Raw genomic sequence first — 19,952 nt, 5'->3', positions numbered from 1 at the left:
ATGTGGAACATACCCCGGTTCGGTCAAGGAATAGACACGAGAGATTCGGGAACAGTGAGAGGAGTATGGATATGATGGAGAAAAAGGGAGGAAGGAGAGATGAGTTATCAGACTCCACACCAATCCGGTTAAAAAAACAGATACGATGAACTTAGGAATAGGGAGAGGTCTCCTCGTTTTTTAGAGAGAAGAGGGAGGAATTTCAGTTGGAAATAATAAAAAAGAAAAGAACCCATAGGGGAAAGAGAGGGGGAGCCAAAAGGACTAAAAGAAAAGGAAGTAAAGGCAAAAGAAAGAGAAAGGGGGGGATACCTAACAACAGTAGTGGGCAAGGGGAACAAGAGAGGTGTCCCGATACGGGGTCTATGGTAGAGGAGGAAGTGAGGATAGAGGAGGAAAGAGGAGTTAAGATATTCAATTTGAGCTCTCATGTGCTGACAATACACGAAAAGAAAGTCCTGGGAAAAGGTCTCAAATACGCACCGTCTGTGTCTATTAACAAGTTTGAGACATTTGTAGACATTCATAAATTTGTACACAAACTATGTCTAAAAAAATTCTTCCTCAGTAAGGAAATAGTGGAAGAGCTGGGGACTACAGAGATCTCAGCAAGAACACCCTTTAGACCTAAATCGGTGTTTTTTCCTTCACAAATGAAGGGAAATTTCATAGACACGTTTTGTGAACTAGTTAAAAGTGATTTAAGGGATATCAGACCTAATGGGATAAAATTTAATCTTTCCTTTAAAGAAAGGACAGCTTTGAAAACCTTAAAGGCAAATTCAAATATAACTATAAAACCCGCCGATAAAGGTGGAGGAGTGGTGGTAATGGATACCGATTGGTATCTGAAATTAGTGGAAGAACATGTAGAGGATAAAGACACCTACTCCAAACTTAGATCGGACCCTACAGGAAGGATCTGTACAGAATTACAGAAGTTGGTACAGAAATATGAAGATCTAGGAATTTTAGAGGAGACAGAAACAAAGTTTTTGATAAATAATGATCCCACCACACCTGCACTGTATTTGTTGCCTAAAGTGCATAAAAGTGTCACCAATCCACCGGGTAGACCGATTGTGTCTGGAGTGGGATCAGCGACGACGAATTTGTCGGAGTATATAGACTGTTTTTTACAACCACTAGTTCTTAAAAATGTGTCCCATTTGAAAGATACAAGACAATTTCTGAATTTTCTTACCACGATAGAGTGGGATGAAAATATGTTCATGGTGACTGCAGACGTCAAATCATTGTATTCGATCATTAAACATGAAGACGGTCTGCAAGCTGTGACTAAATACCTGAGAGATAGCACTTTGGAGGAAACAGTACAGAATTTTATTGTAGATGGCATTCGTTTTATTTTACATAACTATTTTATTTTTAATGGATCCTTTTACATTCAGAAAGTTGGGACAGCTATGGGCACCAGGTTTGCTCCGAGTTATGCCAATATATTCATGGGCCAATGGGAAGCGGATTTTGTTTGGAACAATAATCCCTTCGGAGCAAACCTGGTGTCCTGGCGTCGCTATATAGACGACATCTTTTTAATATGGAGAGGAGGAAGAGATGTTTTAAATCAGTTCTGTACATATTTAAATGCAAATAATCTAAATATAGAGCTGACTTTTAATATAGATAAATATAAGGTAGACTTTCTGGATATCACAGTACTTGTTGAAAATCATGTGTTGCACACTAAGACTTATATTAAGGAGACAGATTCACGAGCCTATATAGAATATGACAGTTGCCATCATGTCAATTGGCTGAACTCCATCCCTCAGGGTCAGTTCAAACGATTAAAAAGGAACTGTACAACGGAGAACGTATTTAAGGAACAGGCAAATGAACTGAAAGAAATATTTGAGGAAAATGGGTATAAAGCTGAGTTGGTGGAACGAGCAATGTTAGAGACAGAAGAGGTAGACAGGAAGGATCTTCTAGATACTAGACCTTTGACTAAACCAAAAGGAGACAAGTACGAATGGGCTTGATAACACAGGTTTTAATTCCCAACATAAGATTTTAGAAAAATTAGAAAGAATTGGAACATTCTTCGTAAAGACCCTATTTTAAGTAAAGTGATTCCGGAACGTCCGGTTTTTATATATAAAAAAGCACCAAACTTAAAGACCACATTAGTGAAGAGTTGTTTACCACAAAAAAAATGGGAGGGCAGAATTATTACTAAGGGCTTCCACCGCTGTGGAGAATGCATAGGATGCAGAGAAGTCAAAAGTGACGGTACGAAGAAATTAGATGCTATAAACATAAATGGGCATTTGTGGAAACTGAGAGATTTTATTACATGCAACATGAAAAATGTTGTGTATTTTATAGAGTGTACTTGTCATCTTTTCTACATAGGACGAACTTCGCGTCCGCTAAAAGTACGAATAGGAGAACATTGTTGAAACATTAAGAAGGGATTGGAGTCTCATGCCCTCTCCAATCATTTTAAAAGATACCATAAATGTTCAACACAGGAAATAGTAAGATTTGCGGGCATCAAATTAGTCAGATGCAACCAGCGACAAAGAGATATTGCCTCTCTTTTAGCTAAATGTGAGATGCAGTGTATCTATAACTTTAATACATTACATCCACATGGTATCAACAGCAATTTTGAATTGAAATGGTTTTTATAGATTGTGTTCATTATTTGTATGCTGTCTTTTAGAGGATGTCAATGTTGTTATGGGGTGTGACATGAGAGATAGGGAGGATTTTTATTAAAAGATTAGGAGCTCCCTTTTATGTTTTTTAGTGAGACTTTTTATATATATATATATATATATATATAAGCACTATTTCTGTATGTATTGATGTAGATTTTAATATGTTTATAATGATGCTGTGGATTCTTAATTTTATTTCATAGATGAATGCCTTTTTACATTGGGGAATTGGATACCAAGCACAAAAATGAGGACTTCAATTAGTATATATAACCCAGGGAAACCGATTGAGACACTCGTGAGATGGGAGACGCATGACCGGAAGTGACGTGACGCCATTCTAGCCCGCGGGTCCGAACTTCCGGCGATGACGCACCAAGGGGGCAGTGAGGGCACACATACGGGAGATCGGACGGCCGGGCGGAAGTGACGGGGGTCCGAACTTCCGGTGGTGAAGCACCGAGGAGGCCACGAGGGAGCGTACACGTGGAGGATCGGCCGGACGGGCGGAAGTGGATGAACGCGCTTCCGAGGGTGTGGCACCACCTTATGATGATGGACAGCGGGAGCCCCAATAGATGATTAAGTAGGAGGAGAGATCTGTGTTTTGGGACTTGATTGACAGCTAGGCTGACCATGGCTGATTATTATTGATGTTTAATGGTTATTCGTGATTGGTGGATTATGGTTTAAAAAGGAACTCAGGAGGGGAAGTCTTCACACATTGCCTTGAGAAAGACCCACAGCATTCTGGGTTGAAACGCGTTGGCTGTTTTGTGGACCCCCTGTTCCAGTGGAAGGTGGACTGCTATCCATTTACCGGAGGAATACACCTGGTTGTCTGCCCGGGAGGACCATTGTGGTGACTATTCATATAACACGCTGTTTGAGGACTGTTTCAAACCAGTTCTCGAATCACTCTGGTAATTGTTCTATTTGCAGCATCTGTAACTGGACGTGTGGAATTGAAACTTTTTATATTAGCCTGTATTTGTTTATTGTGTGTATGTAATTAAAAATTAAGATTGTACTACACATGTTATGCTCTTATTTTTTTCTATGTGCTGAGAACAAAACACGTATCAGCCGGAAGAGATTTTGAGGATCGACCTCCAAATTAAAGGAATATATCGTCCTTTTTATTGAATCATTAATATATTGTATGAGGGGCGCCTGGTATAGACAATTGCCTATCTATATTTTATTACATTCAAAATTGTGGCATCATTGGCCACTGCCAAAACTGCCTTTTTATCTCAGGCTTCGACTCATAGTCCTAAAGGCTCTACCTAGAGTACCTTTCGTCCTCCAGGAAAAGTGAAAGGACAAGTGTTTCCCAGAAAAACACATGCCACGAAGACCTCTAAGCCCAAGGCCAAGCAATCCTGGGCTGCACGTCAACCTACCACAAAACCTGATAACCCTGCAGCTTGACGGTGCGGGCCTCCCTCTGGGGGACCTCAGAGTGGGAGGCCGCGTTCTGCACTTTACGCAGGTATGGACAGGGACCATGATAGACGCTTGGGTGGCGGAAGTAGTCTCTCACTGGTACACTATCTCGTTCAAGAGGTGTCACCCTCACCAATAATTTACCACTAACCTTCCATCAGATCAAAGCAAGGCCCTGATACTACAAACCATGGACGACTCCCTTCTTCAGTCAGGTGTGATAGTGCCTGTAGATTCTACTCCACCCTGTTCCTGGTACCAAAGCCAAACGGATCACATCGACCGATACTCCATTTCAAATCTTTAAACAACTTTGTGAACGTCTCACGGTTTTGCATGGAAACCCTGCAATCTATAGTTTTGGCTATGGAACCTGGGGACTTTATGGTATCCCTGGACATACAAGACGCATACCTCCATATCCCTATTGCACTGTCACACCAGCAATTCCTGCGGTTTACAACCAACATTATCAGTTCTGTACCCTGCCATTTAGCCTAGCCACGGCGCCCAGAATTTTTACCAAAATCATGGCTGTTATGACAGCACATCTTCGTCATCAGGGAATCAGAATCTTACCATACCTAGATGATCTACTGCTTCTGGTGAACTCACACAAAGTTCTTATCAGGCATATCCAACTTGCAGTAGCCTTTGTACAATGTCATGGATGGCTAATAAATTGGAAAAGTCCTCCCTGGTACCATCACAGCAGATGATACACCTGGGAGCTCTTCTGGACTCTCAAAGTCACCAAACTTGATTGTCTGTTCATGCGGCAATGCAGGTTCTCTGTCTGATGGTGTCATCATTCAACATGGTCAAATATGCTCAGTTTTATTCTCGCCCTCTGCAGCGACTGATTCTCTCCAAATGGAACAGTCAATCGCATCAAGTCACAAATGATAACCCTAACTCTGGAGGTTCGACATTCCCTAACTTGGTGGTTACAAGATCACCAACTAAGCAAGGGACGACCGTTCTGGACCTCCAACTGGGTGTTACCTTCGCGGCTGGGCAGCTGTAACAGAACAACATTCGTTCCAGGGAAGATGGAACCTTGCAGAATCTCAGAAGCCAATCAATGTGTTAGAATTGAGGACAGTATACAAGGCGTTGATTCTAGGTCAGACAGTTCTTCAGGGCAGACCTGTTCAAGTACGGTCAGACAACGCTGTGACAGTGGTATATATCTACCATCAGGGCGGCACTTGCAGCAGACTGACAATGCAAGAGGTGACCAAGATTCTTTGGTGGGCCGAACAACATCTTCCGGCATTATCTGCAGTATTCATTCCAGGTGTACTCAACTGGGAAGTGGACTTCCTCAGTCGTCAGGATGTTCACGCTGGAGAATGAGCTCTACGCTTGTAGGTCTTCGAGCTCCTCGTGGGCAGATGGGGTTTTCCAGATGTGGCTCTCAACACAACTATGAGGTTCCTGTGTTCAGATCCCAGTCCAGGGACCCTTAGATAGCGTTTGTATACGCCCTGTCAATTTAGTGGGACATTTCGCCTACCGTATTATTTTGCCTATTTTCTTAGAGTGCTGTGAAAATTCAAGCAAGAAGGAGGAAACCTCATTCTGGTAGCCCCTGCATGGCCCAGGAGGCATTGGTTCTTCGATCTCGAGGGTCTTTCTGTAAGACGCCTTCTACTTTCTCAATGACGAGACCTTCTATCTCAAGGTCCTTGTCTCCATCCAGACCTATGCCGCCTGAATCTGTTATTCAGACCATGCTTAAGGCATGTAAACCGGCCTCAGCGCGCATCTATTACAGAGTGTGGCATACCTACTTTGCTTGGTGCACTGACAAGCGCTGTGATGCAAATATCTTTAAGACCTCAAGAATAATTGCCTTCCTGCAACGTGGTTTGGAGCTAGCCTTATGGCTTGCTTCCCTCAAAGTGCAGATTTTGGCATTATCTGTTTGGTTCCAATGCCAAATTGCCTCACTTGCGGATGTCCGCACTTTCCTTCATTTGGGTGGGTTATATTGTTTCAGTGCAGGGTAAATACTTGCTGCTTTATTTTTACACTGCAGTTTAGATTTCAGTTTGAACACACCCCACCCAAATCTAACTCTCTCTGCACGTGTTATATCTGCCCCCCCCCTCCCCCCCCCCCATCCTGCAGTGCACATGGTTTTGCCCATTAGCTAACAAATTTGCTGTTGCGATCAGATCTGACTTAGTCCCTTAGTTCAGGAATTGTGGGCCTAATTCAGACCTGATCGCCAGCAAGCGATTTATGCACTGCTGCAATCAGATAGTTGCCGCCTACAGGGGGAAGGTATTTCAGCTGTGCAAGTGTGCGAACGCATGTGTAGCAGAGCGGTACAAACAGATTTTGTTCAGTCTCTGCGCAGCCCAGGACTTACTCAGCGCTGCGATCACATGAACCTGTCCGGGACCTGAATTGACGTCAGACACCAGCCCTGCAAACGCTTGGACATGCCTGCATGTTTCCAGACACTCCCTGAAAACAGTCAGTTGACACCCACAAACGCCCTCTTCCTGTCAATCTCCTTGCGATCGCCCGTGCGAACTGATCCATCGCACAAACCCATCACTGAGCAGCGATCCGCTTTGTACCCGTGCGACGTGCCTGCACATTGCGGTGCATACGCATGCGCAGTTTGGACCTGATCGCCCGCTGTACGAAAACGCACAGCAGCGATCAGGTCTGAATTACTCCCTTTATCTCCTAAGCTACTTGCATTAGCATTGCTTGTGTATCTCTTATTCCTATGACATGGTCAGACAGTACATAATAAATATCAATGTTTAAGTTGAAATTACCTGGTCTCAGGTGTTGTTCTATGTTTAACTGTTTGATTAACTGTTATTTAAAAATGTTCAAATGTCGGAATTTCTACACTTCTATTTTAACCTCAGCCAGCTGCTCTTTAACTGAATGCAAAGAAATAGTGGGTCTAATTAAGAAAGGCCACAGCTGAAGCTAAAAGTTAGCCAATCAAAAAAGTTAAATAAACACGAGGCCATGTATGCTCCATGAATTATACTTCACTGAACATCTTCAAACCAGTCAATACCAGTTACAAGCAAGTAACAATATTTTGCACATATGGTTAAATACACAGCTGATTATGCATTAGGCTGAATACAGATTAGGAGTTGTAGTTGTTTTGCAGGATGTAAATGGAATGCACATACCTGTGAGATGAAAGAAACAGAGGTGAGATGACTGTTGGTAAACTTAGAGGAAGAAAAATATGGGCGTGTCACCTGTCAGTCAGGCTACATCTGTGGGAGGAGCTTAGAGTTTAAAACATTTATGTTCCCCGTGGGTAGGGCATACCTCCCAACTTTTCTCTTAATGTATGATTGCCATCACCTGTGCTGAAACACCTTTCTTATCCATTAACCTGTGCAAAACAGGTGCTGGCAATCATAAATTAAGAGAAAAGTCCAGAAGCAGAGCATTGTGTCCCTCCTGGAGAGGGTCATGTTGGGAGGTATTGGCATACTTGCCTACCTGACCCTCTCCATGAGGGAGAAAATGCTCTGTTCCTGGACTTTCCTGGTAATGTATGATTGCCATCACCTGTGGTGAAACACCTTTCTTATCAATTAACTAGCTCACCACAGGTGATGGCAATCATACATTACCAGGAAAGTCCAGGAACAGAGCATTTTCTCCCTCATGGAGAGGGTCAGGTAGGCAAGTATGGGTATGGGGTAGGGTGATCCATTACTGGACCAGCTTGCCGATCTGATAGTCAGATATGCTATTTTAGCTATTGCTTACGATCACAAAGAAGTAGAAATGATGTCGTTAATATGAAAATAGTCTGACATCTTAACACATAAAGTAGTCCGTTACAGTGTGAGCTTAATCCTGAAGGTGTTCAAGTTAAAACCGTATGGATCATTTTTAGAATCTGATTTTCTACTATATACTGTTGTTTCCTAATGCAAGGCATGAGACTTGGCGAGAAGCGAAACCAGGGGAAATGTGAAGCAATGTATGAACATCCGGAGCATCCTGGAATTTTACTGATGCCGTCCAAGGACCACATTGCTACTGGAAATGAAGCTAGGAGGGACCAACTAATAGGCAAAGCCTCCAACATGACTACAAGCTGTGTTTTAAAACTACTACAAGAAGCAGGTAGGCTCTTCATCCTCCCCTGAGAGGCATTTAGTATGTGCCGCAAATAAATGCTTACTAGATGCTTTTAGCGCATCTTCCAGAATCATTCTTATTACCTCCAATTTCTGTGACAGTGACTCCTGTAACCAGCCCAATAAATGCACTGACATGTTAAGAAACATGAGAACCACCTAATATTACTGACTTGTGTATATATAACAATCGCTACTGGCATCTGCCTAATCAATAAACTAGTAGAGAAGATATAGTATATTAAGTCTAAATATTTCTCAGGTATCAAGACAGCATGTGTCAGAAAGTTCAGTGAGAAGGGATTTATCACCTCCAGCTGTGAAATAATTCCCATTGAATGGGTCTGCTGGAGAATGGCCACTGGCTCCTACCTCAAGAGACATCCCGATGTTGAAGAAGGATGCAGGCTTTCTCCGCCAAAAGTAGAGATGTTTTCTAAGGTAACCCTCAAACACACACTTTGAATGAATTTAGTTTCTTTGATGAGGGACCAAAGGACATTAAGGAGGAAGGAAGGGGACGTTGGTCACTTTCTCTGAATAACCATACTGAACAGGCCCACACTGTAGAGAACAGGTTGGGCCTGTCTCGTAGGTAGTAGGTTGCTTTTCAATGCATGAAGTATGACAAATACAGTCCTTGTGTGCTTGAGGGGAAGGTGGTTCTGTCTGTTTCCAAAGGTCCCCAGTTGTAGACATGGGAAACCAGTTAAGGGAGGTAGCAGAGAAGGAAAAGCCAAAGATCTTTTAGCATCAAGCAGTCTGTTTTTGTCCCACCAACCATAAGGAATGTTTCCCTGTGGCCACAATTTCTCCAACGAATAGAATCTTCCATGAAGAACATCCTATGTAACTTGTACATGGTACAGTACCAGCGATAGCACGCCATTTTCTTAATGAGCATTGAAACTGAAATGCCAGATATGCACTACCCAATTTCCTGCCAGACCTATTCGTCAGGAGGGGTAAGGAGGGGGGGCTGAGAGTTCTGATTCAGTACCCAACAGCATACTGTAGATTTCTGAAATAACCTGTCTGTCCATCTCCTAGACAGGGACTGAGTTAGCGGGCACAAACTGATGGGGAGGGAAGCAAATAGATAAGGTGTCTTATTTGAAGGTATTCAAAAAGTTCCAAACACACTTTTAAGACTCAAACATCTTGTTAGGGGATTGGTATGCGATCCCGGTGGACGGGGTGCTGGCGGTCACAGTACTGACGCTAGCATCCCGTTGGTCAATATCCCGACAAGGGTGAAGTAAGTATTTAAACTACCCCCCTAACCCTAAACCTCCCTTCCCGCGGCCTGACCCTAACCTTCCCCTCTGGTGCCTAACCTACCTCCTTAGTGCCTAAACCTAAACCCTCCTCCCCACGGCCTAAACCTTACCCCTCCCCCCTTTGTAGCTAAACCACCACCACCACACCCTACCCCCCCTTCCTAACCCCCCCCCCCCCCCCCGGTGGACGGGGTGCTGGCGGTCACAGTACTGACGCTAGCATCCCGTTGGTCAATATCCCGACAAGGGTGAAGAAAGTATTTAAACTACCCCCCTAACCCTAAACCTCCCTTCCCGCGGCCTGACCCTATCCTTCCCCTCTGGTGCCTAACCTACCTCCTTAGTGCCTAAACCTAAACCCTCCTCCCCACAGCCTAAACCTTACCCTCCCCCCTTTGTAGCTAAACCACCACCACCACCACCACACCCTACCCCCCCTTCCTAAACCCCCCCCCCCCCCCCCCCCCACAGTCAAATCCTAACACTCCCGGCCATACTTACCTTCGGGATTCCGGCATCAGGATCCTGACATTTTTTGTATCCCGGAGTCGGTGTTCTGATGGGTGTCGGGATTCCGGCATTGGTATTTTGGCTGTCGGGATCCTGGGAACTGATATTTTGAACGTATACCCTTGTTAGAGCTCTAGTTTTAGCCTCTACAGGGCCAAGGAAAAACTACAGGGTACACCAGTGTTATAGCAATGTACAATCCTTGTGCACCTCTGATGTGATGGTTGCAGTCGGATAGGCCATGAATAAATGCTGCAAATCAATCTTTAATTGATTGATTTATAACCACAGACTGGAGTGTGACCAGCTAAATGTTGTAGACTGTGCCGCACATTATCATATATTTACAGTATGGTGATCTGTTATATTTATTGTGGGCAGAGCTACAATGTATATTGCCACATGGCAGGTCTTTTCCTAATACTATGTGTAATTAACCACTTGTCTGGCATGGTCGCATCAGATGCGACCATACCAGCCAGTGTCTTATCTGACCTGGTCGCACAGGATGCGACCAGTCAGATAGACAGTGTTAGAGGGACCAGAAAGTCCCTCTGCCTCCCTGCACCCTCCCCTCAGTGTTGCCGTGCTGCCGATCACTGCTGATCAGTCAACACGGCAGGATCCCCCACCCAGCGGCTGCAGACAATGGCAGCCACTGGGAAAGGGTAAAACAACCACCCCCAGAACCCCCCGTGTACCTACCAGCTGTCTTCAGGGTAAAAGATGTTCCCAATGTTCCAATGTTTCCGATCCGAAAATGTTTTTTTTTTTAAAGAATTCAAAACAATTTTTTTTTTTTTTTTTACTGAAATCATTTTGCATAGGGTTATATTCATGTTCTTCATCTTTTTCACTCATAAAAATCCCGACAATTTCAGAGCGTTATTTTGGGGGGGAAATTGTCAGTTAAGTGTTTAAAAGATAATAACAAACAGCTTCTGTTAAATATTCATCCCAGATATATTTATTTGCCAATACAACAGAGCGTAGTTGCCTATTCTCCTGGAATGTTTGGAAGACACCCTAATCTCGCTTTCTCGGACTCCTGGAAAAGCGGCCATTTGTACCAGTGGCCGCCTGCCCCTCTTCTCTGGCAGCTTAATGACATGATTTGCATCATTGTGGCCCCTGCCCTGCTTTACAATGTGGGTAATCGCTGCATTGTACAGCAGAGGCCATGCCACGATGACTGGCTACTTGAATGCGACACAAGCAGTTTTCCCCTATTCTCATTACACAGAAAGGAGACCTGCACAACCCAGGGCAGCACAGTGCTGCTGATTGCTGCCTATAGTGGCTGGAAAGGCGGACTAGTTACTCTCGCATGCGGTTACCGAATGTTAAAGGTGCAGTGATGCTCTTTACATACAACTTTTCAGCTTTGTCCATATTATGGTTTCCACGATATGTTTGAAAACATTATTTATGCACCCTCACAAAGTCTGTGCCTTGCAGTGACCGTGCATGGAATGGAGATAGATAGTCAACAGTTACATCATCGACGGGAGAATGCTGATGCTTGTGTAGTGTTATCTAAACTTTCTAACCATGTTACAACTTTCAATGTGACGTCTACTATAATGTTTAAAGTTGTAATGCCAACATGGTTAAATGCTTTAAATAATTACACCCACATAGACCTTCTCCCATCAGCATTACACTACTGACATTCTGACTGTCTCCCAATCGTATGTATCACCACTTGCAGCATCTCTGCAGTATATTTAAGGCGGTCATACCTTTTACTCAAACTAAAAAATATACTAACACTAGTGGGCAGATGTACATGACAAATCAGCCCCTTAGTATCCCAGTATAATGTCAGGACTGGCAACATACTGTAGTGTATGTACCAGCATTGTCCATATGATTATTATACATGTACCACCCATAGAACGATCACACCACTCATATCTCCCTTAGTGGTTATACAGAAGAGCTCCAATGTTATGCCAGCAGTACAGATTACACATGCATTGCCACAGTATTGATTGTAGAAGCCCCGCAACCATTGCCTCACATTACCAGCAAAGCTCTCAGTAAACTTAGGGTCCCATTTATCAAACAATATTTGCTGCTATTTCCCTGAAAACACACGTTTTCGGGGGTTAGCTGCAAATATTAAGTATCCCTGGAATGTATGTAAGAGGAACTACAGCAGATATGTCCGATACACACCGCGATCCCTCCATTCCTGCTGGCAGCCGCATCCCCCATAGTTTCATGGGGGGTGCGGTGCTGCCAGATTGACCAATATGCAGAAAGCGTTCCGGAGGATGGCCCCTGCAGCTACCGCCATCTGAAGATGGTGGTAGCCCATTGTAGCCTATAGGCTACACTTCGCTTGTGCAGCTGGCAGAGGTTTCCCTGGAACCCTCATCAGAAATGGTCCCTGTGCATGTGCGGTCAGCGGGGACCACGGATGTGCAGCAGCCCTGGCGCCACACTCTGAACATCGTTCTTTCAGAGCTCCTGTCCCTGTGGGTGTCAGATGATACATCCCGCCAATGTAATCGCATTCTGCAATGCGATCTTGGGTGCTAATATCATGCCCAGAGTGCATTGCAAATGTGATGAATGATAAATGGATCCCTTACTCATAGTTCCTGGTAGTCTGGTAGTTTCCTATATTAGGCCCAGCATCTTAGCAATGCCAGCTTCTACTTCTACCCTTACAGCTACTTTTTCCCCTATGTGAGAGCTTAGATTACTTTATGGGTAATCTGGTTGTGTCAGTAAACGTGAATATAATTTCAGTGTGTGTATATATACTGATTTACAATAGGATAACACCAGTAATGATCTCCAGTGTTCCGAGGAGCGGTTGCTGGCTGCAAAGGTCACTTGTGCCGGACGTGCAATTGGTCAGTCTGAAATAAACATCATGAGCCGTAGCACGGTAGCCATCTTTGAAATTTTGGAAAGATCTTGTTTGGCTGAAGACTTCAGACTCATAAATATAAAGGTATTTCATGCTAAGGTTAATTTAATACTATGGAGTCTATTTAATGAATGTCAGAATTGCCATCTAGTTGGACAGAAGGCAATTTCCGACTTTTTTGGTTGAATCATTTTTTGCTGTTTTTCCAACTTGTCGGAAAACACGTGGATCGGCGGATTTAGCCGCGGATCTATGTGTTTTGTCGGATTTGCAGCCAAATCCGACAGGTTGTAGTCCCGTTTTCGACAATGTCAATCCAGTCGGATTTGCCCGCAAATTATGAAAAAAGAACGAGGCCGCACTCACCCCTGAATGTATTAAGCTTTAAAAAGTGATAAAGTGAAGAGTGATAAAGTACCAGCCAATCAGCTTCCTAATACCCATGTAACAGGCTGTGTTTGAAAAATGACAGATAGGAGCTGGTTGGTTGGTTCTTTATCACCGTGCGACGTATCACTTTTCAGAACTTAGGGTTCTATATACTAAGCTTTGGACGGAGATAAAGTGGACGGAAGATAAAGTTCCAGCCAATCGGCTCCTAAATACCATGTCACAGGCTGGGTTTGAAAAATGGCAGTTAGGAGCTGGTTGGTTGGTACTTTATCTCCGTCCAAGGCTTAGTAAATAGACCCCTTAATACATCTGGCCCTTAGACATGGTCCAAATGCAGACATATAAAATATAGATATCTAGGTACATAATGTCTACATAGTTCTTACTGGCACTTCAATACTAACTTGGACATACAATATGGACATATGCTGCATGATAAACTGTTATTTATAACATTGTACTCCATCAATTCACAAGCCCCCCATGACGGCACTGAGGAACCTTATTGCAAACATTCAAGAGGCACTGGGTTCTAATGAATTGACAGACTGCATTATCATGAACACTGATTGGCTAATAAAATGGCTATGTGCATTAGACAGCTGTCCCTTACTAGTTATAGCTGCGCACAGTGATGTTACTAATACATTTCTCTTACTTCATTCCAATCATCAGATTAAGTTTGGTGTGGATACTGACAAAAATGAAATTGTCCTTGCGGATGTAATGGACTATGATTCTTGGCACCAGAGTCAGTTAGAAGCCAAAACTCAGCAGAATGATAAGCAAGTAAGTTTTGTTAGGACCTGCACTGGGTGTGAATTATAACCACAAAGGAAAGGGTGCAATCCATATAAAAGGGAGATTATGGGGTATATGGAATTGCGGTCGAATTCCCGAAATTGTCGAATTTCGGGATTTTTTCGCCCAAAAAAATAATTCGTCAATGCAATTCAGTGCTTTCCGTCAAAAAAACGGACTTTCAAAATTCGACTTTTTGAAATTCGACTTCTGTCAAATTCGACTTTTCTGCAATGATACAAGTGCTGCAATTCGACCAAAGTGTATTCAATTCAAGTTTGGAAATTCGACAACAGTGCTTTTAGACAGTAAATTCGTCATTTTCAATCCGCCACACTTTGGAGGGTGAAACCAATAAAAAAAAATTTAAACATGTTTTTTTTGGTGTTTTTTTTTTTTGGGAATAGCATATCTATTTATATTAGAAGGGATTAGGTACTTGGTTTGTTTTTTTTTGGTTGCACAAGTATTATTTATATATTTTTAAAATTATTTTTTTTTTTTTTTTTTTTTAGATGGAATGGTAAAATGCAGAAAAAAAATGGCGTGGGGTCCCCCCTCCAAAGCATAACCAGCCTCGGGCTCTTCGAGCTGGTCCTGGTTCTAAAAATGCGGGGGGAAAATTGACAGGGGATCCCCCGTATTTTTAAAACCAGCACCGGGCTCTGCGCCTGGTGCTGGTGCAAAAAATACGGGGGACAAAAAGAGTAGGGGTCCCCCGTATTTTTCACACCAGCATCGGGCTCCACTAGCTGGACAGATAATGCCACAGCCGGGGGTCACTTTTATACAGTGCCCTGCGGCCGTGGCATTAAATATCCAACTAGTCACCCCTGGCCGGGGTACCCTGGGGGAGTGGGGACCCCTTCAATCAAGGGGTCCCCCCCCCCAGCCACCCAAGGGCCCGGGGTGAAGCCCGAGGGTTTCCCCCCCCCCCCCACCCCATCCAAGGGCTGCGGATGGGAGGCTGATAGCCTTGAGTAAAATGACAGAATATTGTTTTTTCCAGTAGTACTACAAGTCCCAGCAAGCCTCCCCCGCAAGCTGGTACTTGGAGAACCACAAGTACCAGCATGCGGGAGAAAAACGGGCCCGCTGGTACCTGTAGTACTACTGGAAAAAAAATACCCAAATAAAAACAGGAGACAGACACTGTGAAAGTAAAACTTTATATCATACGTCGACACACACATACTTACCTATGTTCACACGCCGACATCGGTCCTCTTCTCCAAGTAGAATCCAGCGGTACCTGAAAATAAAAGATAAATATACTCACCTCATCCATGGTCCAGAGATAAATCCACGTACTTGGCAAAAAAACAAACCGGACACCCGTACCACACGGACTGAAAGGGGTCCCATGTTGACACATGGGACCCCTTTCCCCGAATGCAGAGAGACCTCTCCGTGACAGCTGTCACAGAAAGGTCTCTTAAGCCAATCAGGAAGCGCTACTTCGTTGCGCTCACCTGATTGGCTGTGCGCTGTCTGAACTCAGACAGCGCATCGCACAGCTCCGTCCATTACTTGCAATGGTGGGAACTTTGCCGTCTGCGGGGGGTTACCCGCGGTCAGCCGCTGACCGCGGGTGACCTCACCGCTAGCCGCAAAGTTCCCACCATTGAATATAATGGACGGAGCTGTGCGATGCGCTGTCACAGCACAGACAGCGCACAGCCAATCAGGTGAGCGCCACGTAGTAGCGCTTCCTGATTGGCTGAAGGGACCTCAGTGACAGGAGTCACGTGGGGTCCCGGCTCATTCGGGGAAAGGGGTCTCATTGTGTCAATATGGGACCCCTTTCAGTCCGCTGGCACGGGTCTTTGCGTTTTGTTTTTTTTGCCAAGTACCTGGATTATACTCTGGATGTGGATGTATCTCTGGACGCTGGAAGGTGAGTATAATTTTTTCACAGGTACCCTCGAATCGTAGGAGACTGTGGCAGTCGGCGTGTCAACATAGGTAAGTATGTGTGTGTCGGCAGTATGTAATAAAGTTGTACTTGTCACGGTGTGTGTGTCCTGTTTTTATTTGGGTATTTTTTTTCCAGTAGTACTACAGGTACCAGCGGGCCCGTTTTTCTCCCGCATGCTGGTACTTGTGGTTCTCCAAGTACCAGCTTGCGGGGGAGGCTTGCTGGGACTTGTAGTACTACTGGAAAAAACAATATTCAGACATTTTTCTCAAGGCTATCAGCCTCCCATCCGCAGCCTTTGGATGGGGGGGACAGCCTCGGGCTTCACCCCTGGCCCTTGGGTTGCTTGGGGGGCTGGACCCCTTGATTGAAGGGGTCCCCACTCCCCCAGGGTACCCCGGCCAGGGGTGACTAGTTGGATATTTAATGCCGTGGCCGCAGGGCACTGTATAAAAGTGACCCCCGGCTGTGGCATTATCTGTCCAGCTAGTGGAGCCCGATGCTGGTGTGAAAAATACGGGGGACCCCTACTCTTTTTGTCCCCCGTATTTTTTGCACCAGCACCAGGCGCAGAGCCCGGTGCTGGTTTTAAAAATACGGGGGATCCCCTGGCCAATTTTTCCCCGCATTTTTAGAACCAGGACCAGCTCGAAGAGCCCGAGGCTGGTTATGCTTTGGAGGGGGGACCCCACGCCATTTTTTTTTCGGGTTTTTCCCCGTTTTTTTAAATCGCGGCAAAATCCGGCAAATCGTCCGTTTTTCGCCCGCGGGACTGTCGAATCCGTTTTTTATTGAATATGGTGAATTCCGGCAGCGACCTGCCTGAATTCACCTGTCGAATTGTGTCGAGTTAAAAAACGGCGATAATTTGCCGCGATTCGCCGTGAATTGCATATACCCCTATATGTGTCTGTGTACTGTAATTGGCGGGTTTCACCTTGATTAAATAAACACAACTCTGTAGAAATACTGGAAGCCTCACTGCTGAAAGCGCCATGCACAGATATCCATATGCACAAGCTGTTCTCTCTGCAGTGCAGCATTTTTAAGTCGTTTATATTACCATTACAGTAAATGACCAAGATTGTTGATTTCATCCCAATATGTCAGTTTAAGATTATGAGTGTAGTAATAGGAGCAGTATGCTGCAAGGAACCAGGGGTATTTAGCTGATAAACCCTGGACAGTCATGTATTTGGAGGATAGAAAATATGTATCTTATCTGTAGTGCGCCTATCCCCTGCAGCCTGGTGCAGCTGAAAGCATGTCAGTGATTAACCAGAGCACCTGTGAAGAACTCCCTTATGAAGGTGGAGGTGGGGGGTACTTACCTGTCAGTCTGGGAGGAGAATGCGGAGTCTAAGGTATATAAGACTGTCTGGGCCATTTATCTGTATGACTGATTCCGGGGTAACCTGGCTGGTGACTAGGGAGTAGATCTCTGTTAGATAGTGATAGGGCCGTGAACATTTATTGTGATGGTTACTGGTCTGCGGTAATTCTGACAAAATAAACCGTAGTGACAAGTCCTGAGTCAGTGCGTGCTTCCAGTACACTGCCCCCATTGCCACAGGGGCTGATTCTGAGTTTCACGCTGATGCGGCTATATCTCTTGCCACAGTTTCATCTGCTTCTTATGCAAATGCCGTCACTGATTTCATTAATACTGAGATGCCCACTTGCAGTGTCTCTCACCATGGAAACTTGCACCAGCCCTATGGCAGCCAGTAGCCATCCTCCTGTTACTTCCCAGTAACGCCCACTGAATTGCACAGACCGTGCGTCGGATTGTGTTCTGCTCCTCTGAGCATGGTCAGGACCAGGGGCGTCAGAACGTTTTTAGGTTGGGGGGGCAAGATATAATCTAAAGGCCAAATCCACCTGAAATACACTGAGAAGGCCAGATCCACACTAAGGGGATCATTCAGATCTGATCGCTGCTGTAAGTTTTCGCACAGCGGGCAATCAGGTATTAACTGCGCACGCGCATTGGACAGCAACAAAGGGCATCTCTGGTCAGCGAGGGGATGATGCAAAAAATAAGAATTTACTTACCGATAATTCTATTTCTCATAGTCCGTAGTGGATGCTGGGAACTCCGTAAGGACCATGGGGAATAGCGGCTCCGCAGGAGACTGGGCACAAAAGTAAAGCTTTAGTACAACCTGGTGTGCACTGGCTCCTCCCCCTATGACCCTCCTCCAAGCCTCAGTTAGGATACTGTGCCCGGACGAGCGTACACAATAAGGAAGGATTTATGAATCCCGGGTAAGACTCATACCAGCCACACCAATCACACCGTACAACTTGTGATCTGAACCCAGTTAACAGCATGATAACAGAGGAGCCTCTGGATAGATGGCTCACAACAATAACCCGATTTAGTTAACAATAACTATGTACAAGTATTGCAGACAATCCGCACTTGGGATGGGCGCCCAGCATCCACTACGGACTATGAGAAATAGAATTATCGGTAAGTAAATTCTTATTTTCTCTGACGTCCTAGTGGATGCTGGGAACTCCGTAAGGACCATGGGGATTATACCAAAGCTCCCAAACGGGCGGGAGAGTGCGGATGACTCTGCAGCACCGAATGAGAGAACTCCAGGTCCTCCTCAGCCAGGGTATCAAATTTGTAGAATTTAGCAAACGTGTTTTCCCCTGACCAAGTAGCTGCTCGGCAAAGTTGTAAAGCCGAGACCCCTCGGGCAGCCGCCCAAGATGAGCCCACCTTCCTTGTGGAATGGGCTTTTACAGATTTTGGCTGTGGCAGGCCTGCCACAGAATGTGCAAGCTGAATTGTATTACAAATCCAACGAGCAATAGTCTGCTTAGAAGCAGGAGCACCCAGCTTGTTGGGTGCATACAGGATAAACAGCGAGTCAGATTTTCTGACTCCAGCCGTCCTGGAAACATATATTTTCAAGGCCCTGACTACGTCCAACAACTTGGAGTCCTCCAAGTCACTAGTAGCCGCAGGTACCACAATAGGTTGGTTCAGATGAAACACTGAAACCACCTTAGGGAGAAAATGAGGACGAGTCCTCAATTCCGCCCTGTCTGAATGGAAGATCAGATAAGGGCTTTTACAGGATAAAGCCCGCCAATTCTGACACGCGCCTGGCCGAGGCCAGGGCCAACAACATGACCACTTTCCATGTGAGATATTTTAACTCCACAGATTCAAGTGGTTCAAACCAATGTGGCTTTAGGAACCCCAAAACTTCATTGAGATCCCAAAGTGCCACTGGAGGCACAAAAGGAGGCTGTATATGCAGTACCCCTTTTACAAACGTCTGAACTTCAGGAACTGAAGCTAGTTCTTTCTGGAAGAAAATTGACAGGGCCGAAATTTGAACCTTAATGGACCCCAATTTTAGGCCCATAGACACTCCTGTTTACAGGAAATGCAGGAATCGACCTAGTTGAAATTCCTCCATCGGGGCCTTACTGGCCTCGCACCACGCAACATATTTTCGCCAAATGCGGTGATAATGCTTTGCGGTTACATCCTTCCTGGCTTGATCAGGGTAGGGATGACTTCATCCGGAATGCCTTTTTCCTTCAGGATCCGGCGTTCAACCGCCCTGCCGTCAAACGCAGCCGCGGTAAGTCTTGGAATAGACAGGGTCCTTGCTGGAGCAGGTCCCTTCTTAGAGGTAGAGGCCACGGGTCCTCCGTGAGCATCTCTTGAAGTTCCGGGTACCAAGTCCTTCTTGGCCAATCCGGAGCCACGAGTATAGTTCTTACTCCCCTCCGTCTTATAATTCTCAGTACTTTTGGTATGAGAGGAAGAGGAGGGAACACATACACTGACTGGTACACCCACGGTGTTACCAGAGCGTCCACAGCTATTGCCTGAGGGTCCCTTGACCT

The 19,952-nt window shown here is 45.0% G+C and overlaps 1 protein-coding gene across 6 annotated transcripts in view; it reads left to right on the top strand.

Moving 5' to 3' along the window:
• The window catches only part of LOC134925082 (multifunctional protein ADE2-like), a 203,381-nt gene that overhangs the window by 157,767 nt on the left and 25,662 nt on the right, over positions 1-19,952 (top strand). For 4 of the 6 annotated variants that reach the window (XM_063920889.1, XM_063920888.1, XM_063920892.1 and 1 more), the window contains 4 exons: positions 8,082-8,273; positions 8,550-8,728; positions 12,866-13,045; positions 14,030-14,143. In XM_063920889.1, the coding sequence (XP_063776959.1) occupies positions 8,082-8,273; positions 8,550-8,728; positions 12,866-13,045; positions 14,030-14,143 (665 nt within the window). The remainder of the gene's footprint in view (positions 1-8,081; positions 8,274-8,549; positions 8,729-12,865; positions 13,046-14,029; positions 14,144-19,952) is intronic. The other 2 variants (XM_063920890.1, XM_063920893.1) reach the window with 2 other exon arrangements.

The sequence above is a fragment of the Pseudophryne corroboree genome, chromosome 1 (assembly GCF_028390025.1).
Source record: "Pseudophryne corroboree isolate aPseCor3 chromosome 1, aPseCor3.hap2, whole genome shotgun sequence".
Classification (NCBI taxonomy): domain Eukaryota; kingdom Metazoa; phylum Chordata; class Amphibia; order Anura; family Myobatrachidae; genus Pseudophryne; species Pseudophryne corroboree.
Note: the sequence above shows the minus strand (reverse complement) of the source record. Positions and strands in the feature narration are given on the sequence as shown.